Source organism: Phocoena phocoena, chromosome 5 (assembly GCF_963924675.1).
Source record: "Phocoena phocoena chromosome 5, mPhoPho1.1, whole genome shotgun sequence".
Lineage (NCBI taxonomy): Eukaryota > Metazoa > Chordata > Mammalia > Artiodactyla > Phocoenidae > Phocoena > Phocoena phocoena.
Window position 1 is genome coordinate 96,029,455 of NC_089223.1, and position 25,806 is coordinate 96,055,260.

Here is a 25,806-nt window from a genome sequence, read left to right on the forward strand (position 1 = left end):
AATTTCTTGCCCTTATTTTTAGCTGACTGCAATAAGAGACCTTCAAACATCGAAAATTAGTGCTTGTAGAGTCCATTCCGAGCTAATGTGTCTGCCTCCGACAATACACTATTGTTCAAAGGAAACTTAGATCACACCCTATAATATAGAGACTTCAGGACTTGGATTTAAGATGATTCCCTTTTTTATGACAAATAATTTGGGGGGGGTAATCACCTTGCTTTATGTCTTGTTTTATAAAATTTCAGCTCCCATCTTTGGATGAACAAATTGGTAACCTTAATGATACTCTTCAAACAAATTTGTCCAGCCTAGTCCAAAAGGTATGTTTTTTGGGAAAAAAATACAGTAGATTATTTTAAAGAATAGAATAGTACATAAGGAAATAGGTAACAGCAAAAAAGCAGTGAAATTCTGGATAGATAACATCTATCACCCAAGAAGGGTGATAGATGTTATCCTCCAGGTAATTTTGTGCATTCCCATTCAAGAATTTTTTATTATGCATCTATTGTATGCAAAGCACCTTGCTAGGACCATAAGAGATAAAAAGAAAAGCATGATCTCATCTTCCTGGGGCTCAGAATTGGATGGGTATAGTGTTGGACCCCACGCTGATTCTGACACAAGACGCTCTCCCACTCTGCCGGTGAGTCAGCCATGTTGGTTTTGTTTCTTCCCACTTCTGCTCATGTGTACAGGCTGTGTGCTCTGCCTGGCACTCTCTTCTTTCTCCCTCTCCTTTGCCCAGCTTCTTGGGCTACTAGGGACTAGTTACTTTAAGCTTTATATATCACTTTCTTAACGAGACCTTCCCTGGGCATCTTGACCAGATCAAAACCTCTTTTAATACATTCTTACAGCATTGCAAATATTCTTTGTTAAGTTCCTCACAACTTTGATTATTGCTTTCATGTCTTGATCGTGCCACAAGACTGTAAATCCTAAAACAGGAAGGGGTCACATTGATCTAGAATACTGTGATTTCCCCACTAGCCTAAAAGGAAGAGAATAGCTTTATTCTTGACTCTGTCTTTTAGCATGGGTATAAAAAAGTCATCAGATATCTATTAAACACTCATCTACATATACTAACGAAGGAAGTGTCCCCTTAAACAAGTCATTGAAAACTCCTGGTCTTTGCTGTCTGATGTCACCTCATTTGTCAAATGAGGGAATTGAACGAGGAGATCTGTAAGTCCTCTTCCAGCCATTAAACCTCTTATGATGGGTCACCTCTCCAAGTCCAAACACAGATAAATGTAGAGGGGTCAGTTGTACCAAACCAACACAAGCACCAGTGTGCTGGGTGGTTTAGTTGCCTTTGAGGAAACAGAAGTCATGAATGTTCTTTTTATGGCATTGCTGTTGCTAGGCTAAAGTGGAAACTTGTTGGCACCATAAATCTTATAAACTTTGTAACTTAGATTGGACTGCTATAAAAGAATATCATAGAGTAAGTGGTATATAAACAACAGAAATTTATCTCTCACACTTCTGGAGGCTCGAAGTCCAAGATCAGTTTGCCAGCAGGGTTGGGTTTTGATGAGGACACTTTCCAGGTTGCAGACAGCCATTTTCTCATTGTATCCTCGCAGGGTGAAGAGAGCTCTCTGGGGTCACTTTTAAGAGGGCACTAATCCTGTTCATGGGGGCTCCACGCTCATGACTTAACAACCTTCCAAAGGCCCCATAACATCGCACTGGGGATTAGGATTTCAACATATGCATTTTGGGGAGATAGACATTTGGTTCATAAGAGGTTGTAATCACTTCAGTGTTCCCTAGCAGATGTCTAAATATGTCAGCAGACAGTGAGAAACACAAATTAAGCCCCTTCCAGAGGAAAGGCTGTGCTGATTAGTTGAGTTGCTTGGAAATAATGACATTTTCCTGTCATGGATTTAGCTCCAAAGTGATATAGCTTGGCATGGCTGTTTGGGTTTTCGTTTTAGCCTCACTACAATTTGTATTCTTTCTAGGTTGTGTTTCAGGGCATTACTATTTTCTATGAGACTAGATCTCCAATTTTATTGTGTAATTGGGCTGGAAAGTAAGATTCTATTTTTAGAAATTCACTTTATAGCCGCACATGGTACATAGTACAGATCAGGGTTTCTTAACCTCAGCACAATTTGGGCTGGATAATTCCTTGTGGTGGGGCCTGTGCACTGCTGGATATTTAGTAGCACCCTGGCTCGTGCCCACACAGTGCCAAGAGCACCCACACAAGTGTGATAACCAAAACGTCTCCAGACATCTCCTGGGGGACAAACTTGCCCCCAGTTGAGAAACACTGATATAAATACATGAAAGCTTTTAACATGAGTTAAAAGTTAAAAACTCTTAATATGATCTTCAACAGACACAGTTTAAGGCAAGTCATCACTAAAAGGGAGTTTTTTTCTAGACTTTTAATGACTGTATCATGATCCTTTCGGCCTTAAGATGAAGGTTACATTTTAGTGTTTCTTCTCTGCTCCATTCTAAGCTTACCATGAATACTAGTGAACTGCTCTTCTACATACACTGTATATCCATTGATTCTGAATTATTTTTTAGGGCTATAGATCTTTCAATGCTATACCTGAGATAGTGCAGAATGAAACCGTGAACGTCGTATCAGGTGAGATTCCCAAATGGAAGTAACTGTGTATCTCTTCTTGTTAAGAATTGGCTGGTTAGTACAAAGAAATGTATCGCTAAGAATTGTTCTTTTTCCCTCTTAAAAAAACCATTCTCTCACTAAAACCTTAAAAACTAAATGAATATTTCAATTGTGCTACCTTCACCAACTGATGTCGATTTAAAAAAATAATAATCCTATCAAACGCTGACTACCATCCTTCTGTGGCTGGAAGCTTCAGGGCCGAGGGCACTGTGATAGCAGCCTTCATCAGGAGCTCTCAGAGCTGACAACAGCCATAGTTTATGACTTGGAAGCTCACATTTTGATTGTTTTCACTGTGAATTTATTTTCTAAACGAACTTAAAATTGATTTTTTAAAAAGAATACTCTGTCTAGGGACTTACTTTGTCTCTTTAGGAAAATGTTCATATGCCTCGGAGGCTGATGTAATGCTACTTTAGGGTCTTAAGTTTGCTTACAATTTTGGAGAGACAGAACTGAGGTCTGTCAGTTGAGAGAGTTCCACTGGTCTCAAATGACCGAATCACGTTGAATTCAGGTTATGGTATCTGGGGTGAATGTACAGAGAAAGAATGCAGTATAAACAGTTCTTTATGCAGGAATGGGAAGAAACCTGGGTTGTTTGCTAAGGGAAGACATCTCTGAAGCTATGTAAGACTATCTTCTCTCTGTCTCTCTTTTTTTAAATCATCTCAGGGCTTCTTTTTATCTGTTGACTAAGTAGTTTTAAAATGTTGTGTTAGAGGTATTTGATTTTTTTTTCCCCTAATATTATTCCTTCAACCCATTAAGACTTGGGTAAAAGGGATTTTATCCTACTACATAGTGCTTTGGAAGTTTTGTGGGTTCCCTTCTGATTTAAAATATTAAGATATTCAAAACAGAGTTCACGCTTTCCTATGCTAGCATCTGAGGGCTAACCCACGCTGTACATCTGATAACCACCTGCTTACTAATCTCTGTGTTTACTTTCTTGTTTCCCCTTTCTGGACCTCTTCTGCCAATACGTGCAGCCCTCCCCTGTAAGTCTGGCCAAGTGAGGCTTGCAGTTCACGTGAGCGAGGCCGGGTGTACACACTGTCATCACATAAACACGAGCCAGAGTTTTCCTGAATCTCAGCAAGTGCCACTCCATCAGACTGAAGACCAAGCGCTGGTTTTTATGTCTTTCCAAAACCAATAACCCTTAGCTCCCATGTTTTGGGCATTAGGTCCTACCCCGCACACATATTTTGAGTGCCTACTATGTGCCAGGCACTGCTGGGCTCTGGGGATGGTAGATAAAGAAGGCACGACCCCTGCCTACCCTTCAGCTGGGCATGGATACAGATGCCCTTTATCACCCTCTGGGAACCTGGTGAGGTGTGTGCAAGGGATCCGAGGTGGGGAGAGGGTAGCAGAAGGCTTCCTGGAGGAAGCGACATCCAAACGGAGGCCTGAAGAAGGCACCAGCCCCTTAAAGACCCACCAAGGCTGTGGAGTGTAGGAGGGCAGTACAGCCTGAGGACCAGAAGGGGCTCGATTCTGAGTTGAGGAAACTGTGCGTAGGAGAGGGGACGTCTACATACCACATCTCTCAAACCCCCAGAATTCCCAAGGTTAAAAAAGAGACCTGCAGAATTACCTTGTGGAGGGTCCTGGGGTCTTGTGGCACACGAGCCATTTGGAGGAGACATCGAGCCACTGTGAGCTCTCCTCCTATGAGCTCTCCGTGTGAACCACAGGCTTTGAAAAAAAATTCCCACCATTGTTATGTACTTTCCTTTTGGACGAGGCTACCACCTCCGCTAAGTTCGCAGGGAGCCCTGGGATCGAATTGTGAGCCCTGCCAATCTTGTTTCTGCTGCTGCAGAGACATTTATCCGCCTTTCAGGATCAGTGGACCTTGAACCGATTAGTATGTTTTTGGTATGTCCCTGTCAAGAATCACAGTGGATAAGGCCACCTTCAGATCAGGTGTGAGTGTTGGACCACGTGACAGCTCCCACCCCTGGTGGCTTTGATCCCAGGACCTGCCATGATGGTCAGACACTGTCCAGAAAACTGGAACTTACCTCCTCTCTGACAGATTAATAGAAACTATTTGACCACTGGGAATACTATTGCTTTTTGCATGTAAGAGACACGGGTGTGCTTTAACAAGTCTCAATTTGTATGAGTCAAATAAAATTTTAACAAAAGTGTCACCTGGGGTCACTTGTTCAAAAAATTGGTCGTGGAGAATTACTGTGTTCCTGAGTACCATTTCGTAGATGGAGGAATTGTTATATTATTAAATTATTTTTGGAAAATCATTTAACAGAAGCTTTACAGTTAGATAAACCCGAGTTTTCATCCCATTTCTAGTGCTTTCTGAAAAAGAGACGTATGGGCAAGTGATCTAACCCCTATGAGCCTCAGCATCACTGTTAGTGAAACGGGAATAAGAAATGGGTTAACATTTATAAAAGTGCCTGGTCCGTTGTAGTGGCACACAGTACATTTTAATCACCCGATCCATTTTTTTCTTTTTTTAGTGAAATTAGTAGAAGAAAACTCTGGCTTGATTTCAGCACCATGTCATTTAAGTTAGCTCTCATAGCTTGCTCTTTTGTTAAGTAATTGCTTTTTGATGGGCTTAGCTACATTCATGCTTGTTGTAGAACCTTTTCATATTTTAAACACATACATAAATAACATGGGAAAAACTAAAAGCAGTTCAAGCTTTTCACTTGAGTTCCGAGACAAAGTTTCTCGTCTCCTCTAGGTTTGAAAATGCATAACTGAGGCATCTTTGTTTTCAGATGTCAAAATGACGTTGGATTCCATTGGTTCTGATATCAAAAATATAAGCAAAAATATTCCTATTCAGGAGAAGCTGTCAAATTTCATTCGTTACCTTAATGACACTGAAAATTACATCCACCACCATTTACCCACTTTGGAAGAATATGATTCATACAGGTGAGTGCCTCCTTTGAGCTGGTACACTAAGGATTGAAACTTGCTATGGAACGGGAGAAAAATTTGACAATATAACCAGGATAATCTTATGAGAGCAAATTGTACAAAGAGGCCATAATGTGATATGTATTCACTCTAGTTTATGTTCAAAAAAATTGAAGTGTTCACTTCGGCAGCATGTATACTAAAATTGTAACTATACCAAGAAGACTGGCATGGCCGCTGAGAAACGATGGCATGCAAATTCATGAAGCATTCCATATATATATATATTTTTTTTTTTTTTTTAATTAAGGACTGAAAGTTCTTGAGCCAAATAGTCAATTATTTGCAGTTTTGATGTCATCCGTGGCTTCCGAAATCTTGGTTATAATTATCTAAGGCATGTAACAGGATTTTAAAACTTAAAAGGAATTAAAAAGGGCATTGGGATAATCTTTTTCTTTTTGTTGGTTTATAAAAGAAATATGTAGAGGTTGATTCTTACAGAAAGAGCATCCTTGAAACCAGTGAATTGGGTGAAGCTGCTGTCGTTCCCAGCTCTTTGCCCTTTAGAAACATGCTAGTGGTAGGGTTTGGCCTTGGGAGGTGATGGTGGACATAGATCTCAGACAAGAGCACTGGAGAAGGCAGGACTTAGAGATTCAAGGCATTTCCAGGCTCATGTGAGATGTAAGACGTACTCTCCGCTCTGAAAGGCTCAGCCCCACGACCGCCCACTGGAACTATTCCTACTGCTCAAACCCACGGAGATTCTGGACACTCCCATTCCTGTTCAGGTTATTTATTATGCAAGAACACAAGATAAATAATAAAATAATAACAATAATTGCTAGCCTTTAGGGAAGAGTCACAATGTGCCTGCCACGTGCTGTCCACATGGCATCTCATTTAATACTCAGAAAAATCTCCTGGGTTGTGTTCTGTTTATAATCCTGTTTCTTAGAGGCTCAGGGAGGTGAAGTGATTTTTCAACTCCCACCTGACTATGCCCTTAATTATCAATATGCCATTTCCTACTGTGTGGCTTGGCCACCCCAGCAGGTGTCGGAACAAAGATAGGACAGACCCTTTCCCAATGAACTTACAATCTCAGAGGTCAGACTTTCACAGATGAAAAGAATGGTACAATGATCTGTCTACATACCAGCTCCCTCTTCCTTCCACCTTCCCCTGCCCTGAGACTATAAGTTTATTTTAAAAAGAAATTTAATGAAGCAGATGAGGCTTGCATTAACTGTAAAGGATTTCTGAGGCCAGGTTCCATGGCTTATTTAATTTTGTGTCCTCAGTATCTGGAACAAAAAGTCACAGAATGGGTGCAGGTGGTTATTATAATTATCGAGGTTTTTTTTTATTGGAGTATAATTGCTTCACAATACTGTGTTAATTTCTGTTATACAACAAAGTGAATCAACCTTATGCATACGTATATCCCCATATCCCTTCCTTCTTGAGCCTCGATCCCGCCCTCCCTATCTCACCCCTCTAGGTCGTTACAAAGCACTTAGCTGATCTCCCTGTGCTATGCTGCTGCGTCCCACTAGCTAACTATTTTACACGAGTTTGTTCTTAGTTGAATGAAAAACTGTAGTGACAGTTTGTTTTATAGTGTTTTAAAGGTTGGGAAGCATTTCTACCCTTGAATGCTCCTGGGTTGCTGGAAAAGTTTGATGTACATTCCGGGAATGCCAGTAAGACCTAATTGAGGATCCGTTCTCCTGAAACGTCTCACAGGACCATTACAAAGTCGAGACTTGCATTCTGCAGGCGTTCGATTTAGGATGCTCCTAGAATTCTAAAATATTCAATGCACTCATCACATAGAGAGTGCCTGGCTCAGTAAGGAACACAATTCACTCCCCACCGCCCCCAAATATTCCTGCAACCACAAAACATTTTAGATAAAAGACCAGAGAAAGGAGACCCCAGTTTCCTTATCTGTTGTCTAATCGTGATCTGTCTACATCTCATCATCGTTATAATAAGCACTTACAGCCTCAGGAACCTTGAAAGAACTTACAAACCTTAAGGGACATGGTTATCGGTAGCCTTGGAGAGGTTGAGTCAACCCTGCTTCTGGGCCCTGTGGAGGTAAGGCAAAGGAAAGAAACGACAATCCCATGACCACTGAGAGCTCTTTGAAACCAAGATAAACACTGTCTTGGTTGGATTGGAGGACTAGGGGTGAAAAGGGGTCTTTTCACAGCACTCTCACCCTCTGAGGAATTAACAGAGGAATCTGATATTTGATTGCCAAGAGTTTTTCAACCACTCCAGCCCAGGTCTAGCAGCTTTTGTGTTGTGATGATGTCACCTCTTACGTTTGCTAACACTGTGTTTGCTCCACCAGGTGGCTGGGTTCCTTGGTTGTCTGCTGTTTACTGACCCTCATAGTGATTTTTAATTTCCTGGGCTTGTTGTGTGGCACGTACGGCTACGACCAGAATGCCACCCCAACCAGACGAGGCTGCGTCTCAAACACTGGAGGCATCTTCCTCATGGTGTGAGTGTTGGCTCTTCCTTGCCGTGTGTGGGGGATGCAGGGAGGTAACTCTGGTGTGACAGGGACCTGGTGACCTCTGGTAAGCAGTCTGGGTTCCAGTGACGTAGGGCTGGTGTGACTACTTTCATCGGTCTGGGAAATTCCATTAAGCATGAAAAGTAAAGGAAACTCTAGACCGGTTGCACTTTGACAAGCTTAAAAGCTGATAGCTCTTTAAAGCAGCTATCAGGGAAATTATTTCCAGTTTGCTTTCTCAATTCTCGTTGTTTTTCCCCATATCTGTATCTACCTATCTATCCATCCATCCATTCATTCACCATACTTGCTGAATATTGACCTGACAGACAGACACTGTTCACTCTGAAACTTGATTTAGAACAGAGGTTGCCTACCTGGCACCCTTGGAGTTAAACAAGTAGCCTACATTAGTGATGCGATCAGGTGTGAAGTACCAGCAAGTGGTGAGCCTGCAGTGGACTGGAGCAGTTATCCCCGTTTCAATTACATTCACATCCAAGTTCATATTTTTGGGAAAAAAAACAACAACCTTTATAGGGTATAACGAAGCAGAGGGGGCATGAGCTGGGTGGAACTGGAGTTGGAGCCAGTAATGTAAACCAGTAACCAGGGGTAAAAGCTTCAAATGCTCCCTAGAGGGGAATCTGTGTGAGTTCCAACTCGACATTCTCTTTTCTGATAAGCTTCATGGAGAACCAGCAGCGAGGGGTGTGATGGGGCTCGAGGGGAGTGTAAAGATTTGGAAGAAGTCCTTTGGGCAATAGAGAATCGAAACCACAGCCATTTCTTTGCTTATGTCACTAGGGACATGCATTACGTTGCTTTTTTAAACTTTGGGTCACTGTGATAGTCATGCTGCTTATGAGCTGCGATCCTAAGGCCTTTTCCTTAAACCTTCAGGCTCCGCTACAGTACACTTTACTAACATTAATGCAGGCACATGAGTTTCGTTTTTCTATTGAAGTATAGTTAATTTACAATTTGTGTTCATTTCTGCTGTACAGCAAAGTGACTCAGTTATACACATATATACATTCTTTTTTCATATTCTTTTCCATTATGCTTTATCACAGGATATTGAATAGAGTTCCCTGTGTATACAGTAGGACCTTGTTGTTTATCCATTCTCAATGTAGTAATTTGCATCTACTAACCCCAAACCTCCCAGTCCCTCCCTCTCCCTCCCCAACTCCCCCTTGGCAACCACAAGCCTGTTCTCTATGTCTGTGAGTCTTTCTGTTTCGTAGATAGGTTCATTTGTGTGTGTGTGTTTTTAAGTGAGTTTTAAAAATAACCTTAAAGCTAATGACATGGGAGTCTGCCAGAATTGGACAAAATTGGACAGAGCTCCACACATGGAAAAGCCTATTTGCTTACATACTTAAACTTAAGAAATTAAGCCAGCAAGGAAGAGTGTATGTGCCCAGCCTTTTTGTTTAAATGTACACAGCTACAGACAGAAAATTAATTTAATGTTCAGAATTTAATAATCCTGACACTTGGCTGTTTGTCAGTGTTTTGATGGTGAATTTATAGATTACATCTATTTATTACATACATTTATGTATTACATCTATTTAATTATTTGAAAGGAGGGCGTAACTTGCTCTGAAAAGGTACAAGTTTCATAAAATTCTATTCCACTTTTAGGGATGAAACCAAAAAATGTGATATCTAGCTTCAAAGAATAAAAAATAGGAGAGTCATGAGTAAATTAGTGGAAGCTAAGAGCAACTTCAGTTTGGCTGTAATACTCACTTCTGCAGATTAAGGAATCTCTCTAAAGGGTTAAAGTCACATGGAAATCTATGGCTTAGGAGCCGTAGGATTTATCTCAGCAGTGGGGAAAAGGCTGGTAACTATAAGCTGCTGTCAGATGCATTTTGGGAGGTCTGCAGACTGGGATTTCTGTACTGTCGAAGCCTACCACTCATCATGGCTTGCTACGCTTAGCAGAATTCTCCATCTCTCTCGAGACATCTGGTAAACAACTGGATAGACTAATCAGACTAACTAGAGGAATGCCGTTTCTCCTTCATAATTGTTTACTTGCTTGTAGAAATGAGAAAGAGTATATTTAGTTCAGCTTCAACCAAAACACCACCTGCTCTTTAAAAACGGTGACGTTATCCAATCAAGAGCATGGTCTCTTCAACAACCAAGCAAGAATCCTTGCCTCCCAAGAGGATCCCAGTGAAAGACCTGGAAGGAGGGAAGCAGAGAGTCCTGGCTCCTATCCTGTGTCTTCTGAGGGTCCAGGGAGCATTTTAGGGGCTGAATGGGATGCAGTGGTGAACGTACATCTACGGGGGGAATATGGATGGTTTCCCCAGAGATAAGGAGACCTAATTAAGGCAACCAGAAAACAATCTCTTGTACCAAAGACCGTTATAAAACTTCCAATTTTAGCTCTTGAAAACAATGCCCAGATTATCGAGACCTCTGAAGAGAAACTAAGATCACGTGTTGCCGTGGGCATATTACATACGGCTGGTGGCAGTTTCAGTGGTTATAGATATTTCAGAGAGCAGTTTGTCAGGCTATAGCAGGTCATTCCCATTTTAGGGAATTTATTTTGAGGCAGTAGACCAAACTATGGGAAAAGCATTTTGAGCAGAGACGTGTTTTTGTGGTGTTAGTTGTGACAGTGAGGCATTCGAAGTAGCACACAAGGCAGCCACTTCGGAGGCTGGAGTAGATTATGTGGCCGCTGAAAGGATAGAGAGGTTGGCTGTCCTGGGTGGCTGACGAAAGTTTCTAAGATGTTCGACAAGGGCCCACAAAATTATGCACGTGTTTTTTGGGTTTTTTTCCGTTTTTTTTGGCGGTACGCGGGCCTCTCACTGTTGTGGCCTCTCCCATTGCGGAGCACAGGCTCCGGACGCGCAGGCTCAGCGGCCATGGCTCACGGGCCCAGCTGCTCCGCGGCACGTGGGATCTTCCCAGACCGGGGCACGAACCCGTGTCCCCTGCATCGGCAGGTGGACTCTCAACCACTGCGCCACCAGGGAAGCCCAATACATGCATATTTAGAAAACAAAGGCTGGAAATGTTAACAGCATGCTCTTTAGAGCAGTGGGGTTGTTTTGAAGTGAAGTGTTCTCTCAGAGGTTTGTAACTAACACACACACACACACACACACACACACACATACACACACCCTCTGATGCCCACAGTTAGAAGCCTGGTGCCTGGCAGAGCCTTCACACACCTTCCCCTTCTTCACTCTTTCCCTAACGCAGTAACCCTGTTGGTCTGAGAAGGTCCAAAGGGACTTAGGGCCCCACCAGCAAACATTCCTTGCTGTTTATTTCGGAGGAGCCGTGCAGATGTTTCTAATTATGGCTTGAGCATTTGCACTGGGGGGAGCCATGCCCTTTGGGAGCGTTGTGATTGAGAGCATCAGCCTGCACACTTCCTAGGGTCCTTCCTGGTGTGCGCCAGCGATGGTACAGGGTTCGGCTATTCCATCTAGACTGATTTAAGAGTTTGCTCCCTCTGTGTCTCCAGCGGGGCCACTGGGCACTGCTAGAGAAAAGTCACACAGCAGAGCACATTAGGATCCCTACAGAATTGTGATTCCCCACCTCACGTGGACCCTCCACAGCCCTTCAAGTTCCTTCTTAACTCCCTCCCTCCCTTCCTTTATTCTGCGATTGTCTTTCCACTCTGATGCATCCATCCTCCTTAATTTCCTTTTCTCTTCGCTGATGGGCTTACCTTTCTCTTCACGGAGAAAATAGAAGCCATCATAAACTTGCCACCTCCAAACCTCTGAAGGCACCTGTGCTCACAGGCATGGGAAGACAGAGGCAAAAGGGTCTCTCCCATCTAGGCTCCCCCGCTCCCCAGCATCCCCGCTGTGCTCTCAGCCCATCCCCACCCACCATCCCGAGGATGGAACAAAGCCTCCCTTCTTTCTCCTGCATCTTCATTCTCATCTCCTCTCCTAGACTTTCTTCCAAACACTTAAACATGTTCTGTTCTCTCCCCTCCTTAAAAACCAAAACAGAAAACCCCTACCAATACCCCTTCTTCCATCTAACTCCACTCTCTGCGCAGATGTCTCAAAATAAAGATCTGTGCCTGCTGCCCGTCTCCTGCTTTCCCACCTCCTGCCCAGCCTACACCACTGTGGCTTCGTTGCCGGCCACTTTCAGGTCAGCAGTGACTTCTGTGTCTCCAGTACAGTGGACTTCTTCGAGTCCTTCTTGACCGTGTCCTCACAGCAGTGACTGGAACAGCTGCCACTCCTTCTGCAAACACTCCTTCATACCCCATCAGTGACCTCACATCCTCATGGTCTCCTTCCCACCTCCCTGACCCTTCATCTTGGTCTCGTTTGCTGCCTCTCTCTCCACCACCTGTTCTCCAAATGGTGAGGTCCCCAGGCCCAGTCCTAGGCTGCTTCTCCCTCCAACCCCAGCCCCAGGGATCAGTCATCATTCCTAAGCCACTGACTCACTAAAGTAGGTCTGTAACCCAGGCATCTGCGCTCCAAACACCTGGCTGACTCCTCCACAGCATGTCCTCCGAGATGTCTCCCAGGCAACATGACCAGAAGCCGATCTCTGCCCTCCCTGTTCCTGCTGCTGACAAGCCCTGGTGCCCCTTGCCCTCCCTTTCCTTCACCTCCAGTGCACGTCTTCAGGACGTCCTGCTGCATCTGCCTCCCAGGTCACACCTCTTTCACCCGCTGGCTCCCCTCCACTACCGCCAGCTGCATCAGGCCACCATCTGGGGCTAGAAGCAGCCTCCTTTGTGGCATCCTCCTCCACATGGGCACCTGTCCCTCCATCCTTCACGCTCTGCCAAGAGGGCTTTTCTTCAGAGAGAAATGGGGGTGTGTTCCTCTGGTGCTTAAAGGTCTTCAATAGCTTTCCCTCCCTGCATCCCCCATGCCCCCCCCAGCTCGCCCCTACCTGCCTCTCAAGCTGCCGTTCACTGCTCGTTCTCTGCCATCTCTCTGGATGCAGAGCTACGTCAGCCCCTTCCAGACTCCCAAGAGTACATTTCCTACTGTCAACTGAAAAACATGCACAACCTGAAAGCTGAGAATTATGTTTTATTCGGCAGACAAAACTGAGGACTTAAGCCCAGGATGCAGCCTCTCAGATCTCTCTGAGGGACTGCTCCATAGACGTAAGGGAGGAGCCCGGATACAGAAGAGTTTCTGCAACAAGGACCAGGTGGTAGGAACATCAGAAGGTGACTGTTCATTAAAGAAAAACAGACATCCCAAGTTAAGGAATTTAGCACTTTTCTATGTATGGGAAGATGCAAGAGTCTGGGCTCACTGAAATCATTCCTTTGCCCTGCACCTCAGAAGTGCCAGCATCCTGCACTTCATCTTGAGTCTCTCAAGGTGCCCCTGTTGGAAGGGGGCTGCAGTAGCTGATGACTTGATGGTGGGCATCCTGTTTTTATCCTGAGTTCCCTCAGTGCTCACTGATGGAGCAGATAGAATGTGATGGATTGATGGCTGCAACATCCTTTGTTTACTGATATGTCAGGCAACATTTTTTCATTGACACTGCCTTACAACCTCCTCCCTCACTGGAAAGCCTTGCTTCACTCAAATGACTCCAGAGCCCATGTCTGAACCACCGTGCTGGGCTTGCAAGCAAGCGAGGGACTCAGTCCTAAGTGTTCCCTAAACAAGCGCCTGGTACTTCCTGTCTGCACCCCTCGGTAGGCCGACCCGTTTAACCTGCAGAAAGCTGAAGACTCCAGGTCATTTTATACACTGAATAGGTAGAATGGGTAAGTACTAGTAGGTAATATTGAATAATTCCTTGTAGAATTATTCACTTTATTTCTATTTTTTTCCAGTGGGGTTGGATTCAGTTTCTTCTTTTGTTGGCTATTGATGACCATCGTGGTTCTGACTTTTGTTGTTGGTGGAAATGTGGAAAAACTGGTCTGTGAACCTTACCAAAACAAAATGTTATTCCAGGTAAACATGGTTTTTGTGCCCATTATGAAGAGCTTGAGCCAAAACTTTTATTTTCCCCTTTCTTGTGGGTTTCTTCGAGAGCAAAAAGATGAACAGGTGGTTTGTATTCAGTAGGCTGAGATTCCATCTATTTGTCAGAGCAAAAAAATGTGGCAGTACAGTTGACCCTTGAACCACAGGGAGTCGGGGGCGCTGACCCTCCACGCACTCAAAATCTGCATACAATTTATATTCAGCCTTTCGTATGCACGGTTCCTCCATATCTCCTTTCTTGGATTCAACCAACCTTGGACCCTGCGGTACTGTAGTATTTACTACTGAAAAAAATCCTCTTATAAGTGGACCCTTGCAGTTTAAACCCATGTCGTTGAAGGGTCGACTGTATTTTTTCTTTTTTAATGTAAGTGAAATCAGTACCAGGAATTAAGGCTTGCTCGTCAATGTTGATTGTAATATTTGGGGAGAATACAATTCTCCTCAGCAGTAGTTCCCAAATGCAGAACATCAGAGGATAAGTTCCCGGGTTCCTTCTATACCTCAAGAGGTTTCTGACATTTCACCTAACTTCCCAGATGACAGCTGCCCACACAGATGGTTTGAGGGTCGTAAATTTGAAGTGAAAGAGACTGATAAATGACACACCTCATAGCTGAGGGCTGTCCCTGGTGGAAATCTGACGAGGTAGTTGGGAACTGAATTCAAGCTTCACTTTCTCCATCTAAGACCAACTACTTCACGCTCTAGGGCACCAGGTGCAAGTTTAGCTTCATTAGTTAATGAGGAAGTTTTGATCTACATGTCTGTCTTCTAACTTTGGCTTTCCAGTGTTTTTCTCTAGATTCTGATTTTAAAAATATATTTGTTCTCCTATTTTATTGTATATATTTTTTCACCTCAAATCTGTTATAAAATCCGGTGAATGCTTGCTGAAATAAACCAGTTGTGGTGGTGGTGTTTTAATTACTCAGTTGGTTGAGGAAAATTAAATCGGGAGCATCAGTTTGTCAAATTATCTCCATTTGGCCTCTTGATAAAAAATAATAATAACATATCAAACCAGACTTCATCATCTTTTGTACTGTGTTAAATTGTTAAAAAGGAACTCTTAAAAAATAGAGGATATTTTGAAACCGTTTACACTCCGTAAGTGTATATACAGTCATGTACCAATTAGCCCACCTTAAATATACATAATGTGAAGTCAAAGATTGTGCCAGATTTAATTCCTTTTGTCTAGAGGGAAGTAGTGAAGATCTGGGTCTACTGCTTCATGGCTTTCTATTAGATATCCTGAATCAAATTATCTATTTTTCTCCCATTTCTAATGTGTTTATTTTACTAAAATGAAATGTTCCCCCCCAAAAGTAGTCTCAATAATTCCTACTAATGCTATCCAGTGGTCGATATCTTTATTCCAATCACACTATTATTTTCTAGTTTTAAGTTGAAAGTCAATGAGGAAAATCATGGTATAAAAATCCCCCAGATGCCGTATATTGAACAGAATATTCATTTTATTATATGCATGTATGTTAGTGTAAAACTGTCTTTATAAAAAAGTTTTTAAATTTGTTCTAGGTTTTGGACACGCCATATTTACTAAATGCCGATTGGAAATACTATCTCTCTGGCATGGTATTTAACAAATCAGATATTCATCTCACTTTTGAACAAGTTTACAGGTATAAATAATTGCATCATGCATTTTTTGCTACTTAGAATGTTGTGTTTTTACAATGAGAATTTTGCTTTCAACGTGTCTTTAATTTTAACGGTCAACTTTCCAGTTTTAGAAGTAAGCTGTTCTCTGGTCTTAGCAGTAAGACCAAAAAGATAATCCTTTCCCTGAAAGCCTTCTAGGCCTTAGGATGGTGCTGTCCCAAGCCGCCCTGTCTTAATTACTAGAATTCACTGGTAACAGTGACCCTAAAATGCATTCTTGTTTAAGAATCACCCTGCCCCAAGTAAATGCCATATAACAAGAATTCATTGGATGGGTCTGTTGATGGAAACAGTCAGTAAACATGGGAATTCCCTGGAGGTTCAGTGGTTACAACTCAGCGCTTTCACTGCCAGGGCCCAGGTTTAATCCCTGGTCGGGGAACTAATATCCCGAAAGCCATGGTGTGGCAAAAGAAAGAAGAAGAAAATCAATAAACAGTCTGTAATAGGAATAGAAAAGAGTTTTATTTGAGCCAAACTGATGACTATAGCCCCAGAGACAGCCTCACATATAGCTCTGAGGAATTGTTCCAGAGAACCATGGCTTTCAGAATAGTTTTATATCTTGTCAGAACAAAGAACATTAAACAAGTCAGGGATACATTCATTAAAGATTTCAAAAAAAAAAAAAAAACAGATCAGGATATACACAGTGAATCACTGTGGCCTTGGCACCTGGGAAGGGAGTCTTATCATCAAAGGAGTACCAACATAGATGTCCCAGGGAGGGAGATATTTAATCTTTATTTTTAACATGGACATTCTTCACTTCTGGTCAATGCACCCTTTTCTTTCATAATTAAAGCCGATGTACAGTGTGTGTTTGACAGGCCACAAACAGCTTGTTTTAGTTAGCATAAAATTTGAGTTAAATCACGTAGAAGCCAGAATGACTTCCCGAGACCTCAATATGTGAACATTTCTTTCGTCAGGTCCAAATCTCAGACATGCTAATTGCAATGCAGCTGGAGATCCAGGCTGTACAGTCAGGCTGCCTGGGCTCCAGTCCTGGCTCTACCGCCGGGGCCTTTGTGATCTTGGGCAGTTCCACTTCCTGTCGCTTCAATAGGGATGATGACAATAGTAATCTGAGTATCACCAGCTCCCCATCACCTCTAGCGAATGAGACAGCAAACAAGCGGCACAGGTGTCAATCACTCACACCTTGCCTCCATGGCAGGCAATGGTCATCAACTGTGGTCTTCTACTTTGCCCAGAGGGTCACAGGAGCCTTCTCAACAGCATGTTCTCGGTAGACATTTTCAATTCATCGGAGTTTCTGTGCACAGTTACTCCATCCCTAGGCTTGGAGGAGGCCGAGCTCCTTTGCCTGGTCTGCCTGCTCTTTGTGATTCTGGCTCCCGTGGAACTCTCTGGTCTTACCTCTGTTGGTTAGTGTATCAGACTCTGTTCCAATGCCAACCTACTTGGGGCTCCCTGGAGAGGAGTATCCCACCTCTTGGGGATGTGGGAAAGTTGCTTCTCCCAGGCATCCCTCGGGACTGGAGGGCCTTGGCTACTGCACAAGGAAGAGGCGCCCCAGGAAGTGGCCATCTGGGTGGCAAGGATATGCATCAGATGAGGCCACCCTGCTTAGCTCAGCCGAGGAAGCGTTTGTCACATTTTAAAGAAGCACGGAGAAGTGAGGCCAAGTTAGGTTTATAGCCGAAGTGGACCTACCGTTTGGATGTTTGTTGCCCCCTCCCTATCTCCATCCTACCCTTAGTCCAACCTTAGGTTTAGTAGGTGAAGCTCAACCCTGGAAATATGGAGGGAGATGGTCTGTCAGGGGCTTGATAGAGTTTTAATCTTTTATGAAATCTTTTAATGATAGTGCTTTGTAACTTACCTCTTTCTGACATTTGTTGTTTTTTTAGATTAGGGTTTATTTCTTCCCAATTTGTAAACTTGTTATTACTCACAGCACTGGAAAGAACACAAAGGACACAGATAGAAGGATGTAGTATTTACCAGTCCTAGTGTATCTGTTGCAAACATGGGACATTTAGTAAAACAGGGAACGAAGTGAGGAATGGCGGGCACCCGGGGGTTCGTGCAGCCACTGGAGGTGGCCTTCTGTGTCCACACGCAGATGCCACGTCTGTGGTCACAGATTAAACAAAGACGAACAGTTCGCCTTTCTCTCCATCCTTAGCAGTGGACAGAGGTAGCCACAGCTGCCTTTCTGGATCCTGATTTCTCTGTTTATTCCCTCAGTGATTGCAAAGAAAATAAAGGCATTTATAGCACACTTAAGCTAGAGAACACCTACAATATCAGTGAACATCTCAGCATTAAAGAGGTGAGTAATTAGAACCAATCAGAAAATTAACATTTCTTTACTAAATTCAGTTGTCTTTTTTTTTTTTATGAAAGTCACGTAAGATAAAAATTAACCATTTTAAAGTGACTTTAGTACATTTGCAAGGCTATGCAACTCTCATCTCTCTACCTAATTCCAAAATATTTGCATCACCCTCGACCAGTTGACTTTCTTGAGGCATGAGTTTCTCTAGCAGATGACGGAAGATCCTCTCCAGGGGCATCCCTGCAGACACTTCACAGGGAAAGAGTTTATCCTTTGAGTGTCCCTGTTCCTGGAGGCACAAACCCCACTTGTTTCCCAGGGATACTGACTCTCCCAGACCAGCCATCCTTTTCTGTCACATCCCTGAGTGGGGACAAGAACCGTGGCCCACAGAGTCCTCACTCCTTATGAATGATGGCTGTGGCCCCAGGGCTCCCAGATAGGCCTTTAACAAGAGACAGAGTGGCAACAAGGATGGAAGGGACAGAGGGAATGAATGACCTCTCCTCCTCCTTTGCCCAGACCGGCACCCAAGCCTTGAGTGTTCAGACTCCAAGGAGAGATCCCTGTAGAGCACACTGGCTGGAGGAAGGGGCAGGGGGGCTTCAGCAGCCCAGGCCTAGGACACCCTTAGCCTAGGCTGTGCCCACTCCCTCATACCTGGAGGCCTTCTGGCCTTCTCAGCTGTGCAGGAGAGAATCTAAGGAACCTTGCTTCTTCTGGGCTTCCGATACAGAAGCAATTACCGAGGAAAATCAAGGGGAGAAGTTGTTCCCCAAACCCCATGGCTTACCCACTGAGGCGTCACAGAAGGCTTCCAGGGTTGCCGTGAGGCCACAACAGCCTGATGATTTTCAGACGTGAAGAGGTTTATTTGAAAGCTGTATACAAATTTCGGATTCTCTTCCCTAAATATAGCTTGCATGTATTTATAAATAAAATATAACTTTGCAAGCAAGCCCTAATCGATGCCCTCTACTCATCTACTCATTATGCAACGTGCCATTTTCTTGGTGCACCGTGATGAGTAGGGTGGGAGAGGCCCCAAGTCATGAACCACGTTCCCGTTGATCTCAAGTCTCTCTATTACCCAAGTCCAGTGCATGCTGCCTCCTTCCCCTGGAAAGCAGCCTGCCCAGCCCCTTTCAGCATCTCTGTTTGTCAAGACTTGCTCAGAAGTCACCTCCTCTCTGTTGCCCTCCCCAGCCTCCTGCCTTGAAAGGCTCTGCACCTGGTGTCCCAATGCATTTCGTGTGCCTTTATCACGACACTGCCTCTTCCCTTTGAGATCTTTGAGGGTGGACATGCAATATGATTTTGTTTTGCATTCCACCTCCTCACATAGTGCTTGGCATAGGGCAGGGAGGCGGGGAAGGAATGGGAGGGGAGAGAAGAGAGCCGGGAAGAAACGCCAGTCAGGTACGTGTGTATTCGTTTTGGCCTGTGTAATTTTATTGCTCTTCTAAAGCATTAAGTAGGTGATGTTTTTGGAGAAGAGTGGATTTATTTATATCTTTCCTTTTTATTTTGCAGCATACCGGAAACATAAATAATAATTTTGAAAATATGAATATAAGAATTGACAACATAGTTCTGCTGGATGAGGCAGGAAGAAGAAACCTTATGGACTTCAATTCTTCAGGAATAGACAAAATAGACTATGGGGCCTTCATGGCTGCGGTATGACCCCTATGTTCACACATGATCTTTTGGGGAAAAGTTAGGGCATCGTGTGTGTGTGTGTGTGTATAAAATATTTTTTGTTTGTTAGTTTTTATTTTTGTTTTTTTATTGAGATGAGATTCACTCAACATGAAATTAACTCTTTTACCAAGTGAGCAATTCACTAGAATTTAGTATAATCACAATGTTAAATAACTATCATCTCTATCTAGTTCCAAAGAACCTTCGTCACCCCAAAAGAAAGCCCCGATCCCATTAAGCAATTGCTCCCCATTTCCCACTCCCAGCCCCTGGCAACCATCGCTCTGTGTTCAGTTTCTGTGAATTTACCTATGTTGGATATTTCATATGAATGGAATCGTACAGTATGTGACCTTTTGCGTCTGATAACCTTAACTGGTCTGTTTCATGTAGCCCAAGTTTTTTGAGATTCATGTACATTACGGCATGTATCAGTATTTTATTTCTCTTTATGGTTGAATACAAATAATACTGTGTGTATAAACAAGAATGCAGATGTGTCTAGCCTTAGAGTGTCTAGCCTTAGTTTATGGCTGTGGACTCATGTTCACTCTGTTGCTTATTAAAATGCTGTTAAGGTTCAAAAATCCCGTATCCATAACACAGCTTTTTACACCTCTTTTGTAGACTGGGAAAAATCCCACAAAAGTGAATCTTTTATCATTTGCAAATGATCTAGAAGTAAAAGCCAACCATTTGGTGAGTTCAAACGGTCCGGTTCAAGGCTGTCATTGTTGTAGATGTGAAATGTCAGTACCGTTCTTAGAGAAGCTATGGGAAGAGGTTCCTCGTACCACAAGTAACCCTTGTTTAAACACGCCGCTCTGTGCATGTTAAAAGTTCCCATCAGCAGCCACTGCCACATGGCGCCACAGTCCTTGAGCGTGTGAAGGTTCCCAGGGCAGCTTCAGGGTGCAGGCTCTTCCCAGCCTCTGCTCGTGGTGCTGCTGCCCTCACTGCTTGAGCACCGGACCTGCTTTCACTCCATCCACCCCTCCACTGCCAAACACCTGTGCACACGTTTTCTTGCAATGTAGGGAATGGTAACTGAGGACATGGGAGGGAGATCCGTTTGGTGCTTTGCATCGCCAATAATGAGCGGATAAGGGAGGGCAAAGACACCATCCAAGCCCCATAAGCTTCCCCATTACCAGCTTCTCTGCTGGTTGGTGACTAATGGCTGTAACTGGTCCCTTTCACAAAGCAGCAGACCTGGACTCTGGGGGAAGACCAGGATTTAAATCCTGAGTCAGCCTCTTCCTAACTGTGGGAACTTAGGCACAATATTTCACCCCATGTGCCTCAGTTTCCTCATCTGTTAAATGGAGGCAGTAGTAACGCTTGTTAGACGTTACTATACTAAAAACGATTTAAGTGTGGGTTAAATAAAATTTCTCAGTTGACTGAGCCTTGGTTTTCTCATCTGTAAAATGGAGCTATAGCTACTGTAAAGCGGCTTTACAGTGGCTTTATTACGGTGAAGTGAGAGAGAGAGAGAGAGAGAGAGAGAGAGAGAAGGCAGCCTCAGGCACTCAGAAAGAACCGATGTGGGTGGGTTATTGTTGAGAGTTCATGGTTTGGAGGAGGGTGTCTTGGCACTGTCCCTCCAAGTTCGTCATCATATAAGGGCTGCATACTTCTGTCCTGATTAGAGAGAGTGCTCCAGAGTCTGGAAACAGGTACTAATATTTATTTACTTTATTCTCTTTGTAGCCCCCAGGAAATTTGAAACAGACCCTGAAAAATAATGCAGGAATCTTAAGAAATATTCATCGTGACGAAATCATTCCTTTGCAAAAATTAATGGTAACAATCAACAACCTTTGATATTTCGCTGTGACCTGGGCAAACTCTGTTTCACCTAGCCTAATGATATATTGATATGTCGTGCGTAGGTCAAATTTGGTTGACGCCAGGCTAAGAAATTGAGCTATTTTTAAAATAAATGATAGTAGCTGGGCTTTGAAGAGGACACGTTTTCAATTTTCACCACAGATTTTCTGCCTCTTTGTTGCCTTTTTCCATTTGAGTGTGAACAGTTATTTTAAATCTCTGGTTGCCTCCTCTGTTTTTCTCTCGTTTCCATGGCCTTAAACAGGCTCCCCTAAGCCATGCAGCAGCTGAAGTGCTGGACTCACTCTTACTTAGTTTATTTTTATCAAACTCTCTGTCTTTACACCCTGCCATGAAATATGTGAGGCCAGGCGATGTCCTTCTTTCCACGTTCATTTAGCTCTACTCCCTGTTCCGATGTCCTTTGCCCCTCTCTTCCGTCCAGCTTTCTCACTCTTCCTGTCTTTTCTTTCCTGTCTGCCTTCCGGCTTCTTTCCTAAATGCCAGAAAGGCAGTTTGTAACAGAGAAAGAACATGGGCTCTGGAGTCAGGCCGACCTGATTTCAAATCTTGCTTCTGCCTCTCCGAAGTCTTGTGGCTTTCGGTTTTCTCACCTAAAAATGGTGGGAAGGGTCCTTGCCTCACTGTTAGCTGGCTCTTGGACATGAAGGATCTGACCTCCCAGAGGGACTCTGCAAAAAGGAGCCATTATTACTATGCTTGCATATGGGAGGGTCATGTTTGCAGCCGTCAAGGGGAAGACTGCGTGGGAACCAGGTTACAGAGTCAGCCTGCTGAGGTTTGAAGAAGCTTATTCGTCCATTTGACTCCACCTTCAGAATCTTCTAGAACTAGTGTTTACCATCTCTCTCTTCATTTTTCCTCCTGCCTTTCTAATTCAGTGGAGTATTCACAAAGTCCTCCTCTACAATTTTCTTACGTGGTGTGCTACACTCACCACAGTTCTCTCTCTGCTGTACTTTATGCCTAGCACAAATATGTTAACATTTTAAGCTGGTGTTGACATGTTCCTTACATGCTTTCCTTCAAGTAGACACAGGACTCCTCGGCCTTTTCAGAGTTGGGGCAACCTACAATTAGGCAAGTTGTTCTGTGGATGTGACCTACAATCTAAACCAGAGGTTAGCAAACTGTGGCCCTGAAAACTGCAGCCCGTGGGCCCCCTCCGGCCTGCTGCCTGTATTTATTTATTTACTTACTTATTTGTTTATTTATTTTGGCCACGCCGTGCGGCATGCGGGATCTTAGTTCCCTGATCAGGGATCGAACCTGGGTCCCCAGTAGTGGAAGCTCAGGGTCCTAACCACTGGACCACCAGGGAATTCCTCTGCTGCCTGTTTTTACAAATAAAGTTTGACTGGAACACAGCCAGGTCCACCTAGTTGACAGATGATCTGTGGCTGCTTTTGGCTACAAGGGCAAAGTTGAGAGATTAGGACAGGGTATGGTCCACAGAGTCTACAGTATTTACTATCTGGTCCTTAACCGATAAAGTTTGCCAATTCCTCATCTAAACCATGCAAATTAAGCCACTCTTGTTGAACAGGTTTTACTGTAAACAATGCCTGCCACTTTGAGCAAACCCGATTCAAAAGAGTTTTGTGGCTACCTTACACATGGTGTGCTGCCCGTTGAAGCTCTAGAATGTGTATCCCAATTTTCTTCTTCAGCTTTCCTTCTACCCAAATATGTGAGGTTTTCTTTATTGTTCCTCGTGTTCTCGAATGAAACTATTACAGAGTATTACTGTTACTAATGATACTATTACAGAGTAAAGTCAGATTTGACGGCTGACTTACGGGTTGGGGGGATACAAAGCACGTGATCTCGCAGCTTCACGTTACAGGTCAGGAAATATGATCTGTGTTTATTCACCAGAGTGCTGTGCACCAAAAATTGAAGGAGCTTCAACAGAAAAGCAGTGGATTGGGGGTAAGGATTCGTTTTCTTTCTCTGTCTTGGGGTCTTGTTACAAAAGCACACACAGACTTTCAGAGATGTTGGGTTTTACAGGTACTTTAAGTAAAATCAAGTCTCAGTTATCCACCCATTTTAAACACCAAATTGGGTTTTCCCACCCTCTCCTTTCTGCGAGGACTTCTGTAAACGAAGACCGCATCCTGGCATGTTATGTACACAGGAGGAAGCTGGTTTTGGAAGTGTAGGATGCAAGTGTAGGTGGTACATCGGTCACTTTTACAGAGGTAATTCTGCTTGACAAACAGCCTCCAAATCGCAGTGCCTTCCACACACAAACTTTCACTCTCACTAGAAAACCAGTACAGCGCCACCCACCATCTGTGTGCCATTGGCCAAAGCAAGTCCCAGAGCCAAGCTCCTCATCATGGGGTGGGGACGTATACCCGTCTCCTGGGAAGCCACGCCAGGGAAGGTGTCACCAATCATGAACAGCTAGTAGAGTCTTAACTAGCAAGTCGTGGGGGTGTGGGGCTGAGTTAACAGTACTCGCATCAATATACAAACTGGCTGATGAAATTCTTTTATCACTTGATACCGTGTCGAGCGTTGCTGTGTTTTCCAGGTGAAAGTGGCCAATATCATTCTCTGTTTGGATTCTGCTCAGGACTTCATCACAAACCGAATCTCCACAATTATTGCTGAAGTAAGTGGTTATGCCAATAAGTGGGTGTGTGACCATAACTGCATGATCACAGAGGATGGTAGAGTCATTTTAATGGCTTTATTACTCTTTGATGTCTTTCCAGGAAAGTAAGAAGTATGGGAATACGATAATCAGCTACTTCGAACATTATCTGCAGTGGGTCAAAATCTCTGTAAGTGGTTTATCGTTGATCAACATAAGGGGGCTGTGTCTTGGGAGAGTCATTTTCTAGGATAAAATCAGGAGGAAATCAAATTAAATTCACAGAAATTAGACAGAAGGTAAGTAAAAGGACCTTGAACGTAGGAGCCACAAGTGGAGGCACAAGCTGCCGGGCAGCTTCCCGGGCCTGCCCACCGCGGACAGCATGCCCCTTGCATTCTCCCCCGGCTCCCTTTGCTCATTGCTGGAGGGATTCTGGTCTCCTCGACTGTGCCTCCCCTGGCAAACCGTGAGCTCCTTACGTTAGAGTCCATTTGCAGCCATGGTTTGTACACGCCCTGGGCAGCACTGAACCTGCTATGTCATTGGTGTATTGGTCGACTAGGGGGCTTAAACAACAGGAGCTTATTTTCTCACAGTTCTGGAGGCTGGAAGTCCAAGATCAAAGTGTCGGCAGGTTGGTTTCTTCTGAGGTCTCTTTCCTTGACTTGTCGGTGGCCGTTTTCCCCTTGTGTCCCCACGTCGTCTTCCTTCTGTGTCTGTGTCCAGATTTCTTTTATAAAGACACCAGTCCTATTGGATTAGAGTCATCTTAGTGACCTAATTTTACCTGAATTCCCTCTTTGAAGACCCTATCTCCATATACAGTCACATTCTGAGGTACGGGAGGTTAGGACTTTGACATGGGAACCTTTGGGGGACAAAATTCAGTCCATAAAGTTAAGTCTCCATGAATAAATCAGTAGAGAGAAGTGGAGGAGCAGAGTGAAGTTTCCAGTGGCGCACGCAACCGATGGAGAATTACAGTACCTTTTCTCCACACCCTCCCCAGCATTTATTATACGTAGACTTTTTTTTTTTTTTTGCGGTACGCGGGCCTCTCACTGTTGTGGCCTCTCCCGTTGCGGAGCGCAGGCTCAGTGGCCATGGCTCACGGGCCCAGCCTCTCTGCGGCATGTGGGATCTTCCTGGACCGGGGCACAAACCCGCGTCCCCTGCGTCAGCAGGCGGACTCTCAACCACTGCGCCACCAGGGAAGCCCTATATGTAGACTTTTTGATGACGATCATTCTGACTGGTGTGAAGTAATACCACATTGCAGTTTTGATTTGCATTTCTCTAATAATGAGCGATGTTGAGAATCTTTTCATATACCTGTTGGCCATCTGTATGTCTTCTTTGGAGAAATGTCTATTTAGGTCTTCTGTCTTTTTGGTTTGGGTTGTTTGTTTTTTTGTTGTTATTGAGCTGTATAAGCTGTTTGTATATTTTGGAAATTAAGCTCTTGTTGGTCACATCATTCGCAAATATTTTCTCCCATTCCGTAGGTTGTCTTTTTGTTTTATTTAAGGTTTCCTT

The 25,806-nt window shown here is 43.8% G+C and overlaps 1 protein-coding gene and 1 non-coding gene across 2 annotated transcripts in view; both read left to right on the forward strand.

Moving 5' to 3' along the window:
• The window catches only part of PROM1 (prominin 1), a 96,369-nt gene that overhangs the window by 58,051 nt on the left and 12,512 nt on the right, over positions 1-25,806 (forward strand). Inside the window, exons 9-21 of the mRNA XM_065877255.1 lie at positions 249-323; positions 2,563-2,626; positions 5,434-5,593; positions 7,947-8,099; positions 13,951-14,074; positions 15,653-15,756; positions 18,014-18,098; positions 19,638-19,784; positions 20,436-20,507; positions 21,522-21,614; positions 23,541-23,594; positions 24,205-24,285; positions 24,389-24,457. Coding sequence (XP_065733327.1) covers positions 249-323; positions 2,563-2,626; positions 5,434-5,593; positions 7,947-8,099; positions 13,951-14,074; positions 15,653-15,756; positions 18,014-18,098; positions 19,638-19,784; positions 20,436-20,507; positions 21,522-21,614; positions 23,541-23,594; positions 24,205-24,285; positions 24,389-24,457 — 1,281 coding nt within the window. The remainder of the gene's footprint in view (positions 1-248; positions 324-2,562; positions 2,627-5,433; positions 5,594-7,946; positions 8,100-13,950; positions 14,075-15,652; positions 15,757-18,013; positions 18,099-19,637; positions 19,785-20,435; positions 20,508-21,521; positions 21,615-23,540; positions 23,595-24,204; positions 24,286-24,388; positions 24,458-25,806) is intronic.
• On the forward strand, positions 5,754-5,860 carry LOC136124020 (U6 spliceosomal RNA). Its single transcript, XR_010655966.1, has one exon. It is a non-coding gene; the product is annotated as a U6 spliceosomal RNA (small nuclear RNA).